Source organism: Penaeus monodon, chromosome 1, assembly GCF_015228065.2.
Source record: "Penaeus monodon isolate SGIC_2016 chromosome 1, NSTDA_Pmon_1, whole genome shotgun sequence".
NCBI lineage: Eukaryota > Metazoa > Arthropoda > Malacostraca > Decapoda > Penaeidae > Penaeus > Penaeus monodon.
This window is the reverse complement of record NC_051386.1, coordinates 59,682,852-59,685,429: the sequence shown is the minus strand read 5'-3', so window position 1 is coordinate 59,685,429 and position 2,578 is coordinate 59,682,852. Positions and strand designations below refer to the sequence as shown.

The 2,578-nt window shown below is 43.5% G+C and overlaps 1 protein-coding gene across 1 annotated transcript; it reads right to left on the bottom strand.

Moving 5' to 3' along the window:
* Positions 1–222: 222 nt before the first annotated feature.
* Positions 223–1,441, bottom strand: LOC119572859. Its single transcript, XM_037919832.1, has 3 exons — positions 1,106–1,441; positions 652–893; positions 223–448 (listed from the first exon to the last, which is right to left on the bottom strand). Exons 1-3 carry the CDS (start codon positions 1,248–1,250, stop codon positions 320–322), a joined length of 516 nt encoding a protein of 171 aa, XP_037775760.1. The 5' UTR covers positions 1,251–1,441; the 3' UTR covers positions 223–319.
* Positions 1,442–2,578: the final 1,137 nt, after the last annotated feature.

Below are 2,578 nucleotides of genomic sequence, written 5' to 3'. Positions count from 1 at the left end.
ATCGAACATTCCACTTTCAAATGTTCGTGGAACTGCAGTAACACATTGACAATCAAACAGTTCACTCAGAAATGATAATGAAATTTTCTTTTTGCCGCCGAGGTGTCGCTCACATCAACCCGAAAACGGAAGGGCTCTCTCTCTCTCTCTCTCTCATTCGCTCTCTCTCTTATTCTGTCTCGTCTCTCTCTCTCTCTCTCTCTTTCTCTCTCTCTCTCTCTCTCTCGTTCTCGTTCTTTTTCTCTTTCTCTCCCTCCAGATATCGGAGAGCGTAAATATCAACTCAAACCCACGAGTTTTTTTTTTTCAAGTGTCAGTTTCAGCGCAGACTGGAGATGACTTTCCAACAGGCTAGGGCCAAGAGAGATGCAGTCAGGCATCTCGTGGCTGTCACAGAAACTAGCGCAGGAGACGTTGGTCCTGACTGAGTTCCTTTGCTCCGGTCGGTCTGCAGGAAAAGAGGAAAGTGTTATTTATTCATTTTAATTATTTATCTATCTATCTATCTATTATCTATTATCATTATTTATGTGTTTATTCATTTATAGCTGTTATGGCCATGACGTAAGCGAGATGCTAATGATCGAGGTTTAACATTTTCGATAAGCGAGGATTAAATTTTCAGAACTGTAAGAGTGTGTTTATAAATACCTTACTGTTGCTGACGGTGAATGTGTCAGCAATATGGCGAAGATCACGACCCACTTCGCGCCACAGCTGATTATTTTCATCCACCTTTTTCTCGACGTTTCCTCTGCTCTTCATTTCATCTCTCGTATTATTGGTTCTCTCGTTTTCCTCCTTCGCACAGGGCCTTTGAAGACCACGAAGAGATCCGTAGTTTTGTGTGGTTGTGGTAGTTCCCAAGATGCAATGTGTGCTTGGTTTTGATTCTGGGGATGAAAGGGTTTCGATTAAGATTATGTCAAAATAGAAAGTTTTCTCTTTGCCTCCCCAATTTTCGGTGACCAAAACCCCATACCAGTTGTGAAGTTTATAACGAACGAATTGCTATACTTCGTTTATTCTAGTTTAAAAAAAAATAATATATATAAACAATACAATTATTCAGATACGAATGAAACGAAAGTATTTCTTCACTCACCATTTCTCTCTCTATCGCATGGCTGCTTCGACTCCTGTGGCAACAACCGCTGATCCATGCAGTCTCCCAAATGTTCGCTTTCCATCGTGATCTCGCAGACGTATCCAAAAGGCACAGCCCCAGCGTGGAAAATCACATCCAGCATGGTGACAACAAACGTGTCATTCGACTTCTTATCCCCCTCGCACTGTATGTCCTCTATTCTCTTGTTTCACACTGTATTTCCTTAGTTCTCCTTTTCCGCACTGTATGTCCTGTGTCTTCGAGGTCACAGGTGTAACTGATCGCGTCTTGGGGCCAAAGGTCGCGGGTCAGGGTGGGTGGATGAGGATCCTTCCTTCCTTGGAACGGGCGTGCGTGAAAGACATATCCTAGGCCAATCGCAGCAGTCCTCACCACGTGGACCGCTGTACGTCTATTGTGTAGCCTAATTCAATTACGATATTGATATTTTTCAAGATAAATTACCTGTCACTCACTATAACACGGCAGAAGAATATCTGAGCTAATGATAGCGACAAAACAACGAAAGGTATATTGAAAAATACGTTTTGTTTGATCTAACGGTGTCGGGTACGGGGGCGAGGGGGCGGAGCCTATAATACTCTCAGCCAATCAAAAGACAAGAAGGCACGTGTTTCGAGCGGCCACAATAACAGGTCTTAAACGCTGTCCTCTTTGCGAAAATGGCCGGTACAAACTTAAATATCCAGAAGGTTTGGTCCACTTGCCAATTATGTAACCATAACAGCTTAAAACGACCCGACGTTAAGGTTATTATCGCAGAAATGACCCCGCATGGCATTTTAGACGTTTTACGCACTAATAATAATTCCCCCTACGCGTGTCACGTTATGCGATCCTTTGTCTTTTTCGTTTGATTTCTACATTTTTCCTCGAGCATTTATCATCTCTGATTTTGGAGGCAGTCTTTTGATGATTCATTTCTTTTAAAACACTACACAACGAGGCAATATAGTGCTCTGCGGGTCTTATTGAACAGGAAGACTTATTGCATTGCCCCTCTCTCCGTTTCTCTCTCTCTCTCTGTTTCTCTTCCTCTCCTCTCTCTCTCCCTTTCTCTCTCTCTCTCTTTTCTCTTCTCTTTTTTCCTCTACTCCTCTTCTTCTTTCCCTGCTTCGCTCTATCTCACATCTCTTTCTCTCACTCCCCCCCCCCTCTCTCTCTTCTCTCAAACACACACTTTCATTTCACATTTCCTTCACTCTCCTTCTTTTCTTTCTTTTTTGTGGGTATACTCACTTTATATGCATTTTACGTAATGACTCTTTTACCTTCAACTCCCGTCTCACCCCCCTTTCCCCCACCCCCACCCCCACCACCACCATGTTTTCTATAGCAAATTTCCATCTTCCTTCTTCGCCTTATCCTGCCCCCCCCCCCCAAGAGTCGGCCTCAGGGAATGGGGATGAAGACGGCAAACAACCGCATTTTCCATCACAATAAAGATGG

What these genes read in the sequence shown, in the direction of transcription:
- LOC119572859 (XM_037919832.1), bottom strand. Translation starts at nt 1,250, where the DNA reads ATGCTGGATGTGATTTTCCACGCTGGGGCTGTGCCTTTTGGATACGTC. An exon ending in ATGCGATAGAGAGAGAAATG is followed by an intron (nt 894 to 1,105) that starts GTGAGTGAAGAA and finishes TTTCATCCCCAG; the next exon opens with AATCAAAACCAAGCACACAT. An exon ending in TCACCGTCAGCAACAGTAAG is followed by an intron (nt 449 to 651) that starts GTATTTATAAAC and finishes CTTTTCCTGCAG; the next exon opens with ACCGACCGGAGCAAAGGAAC.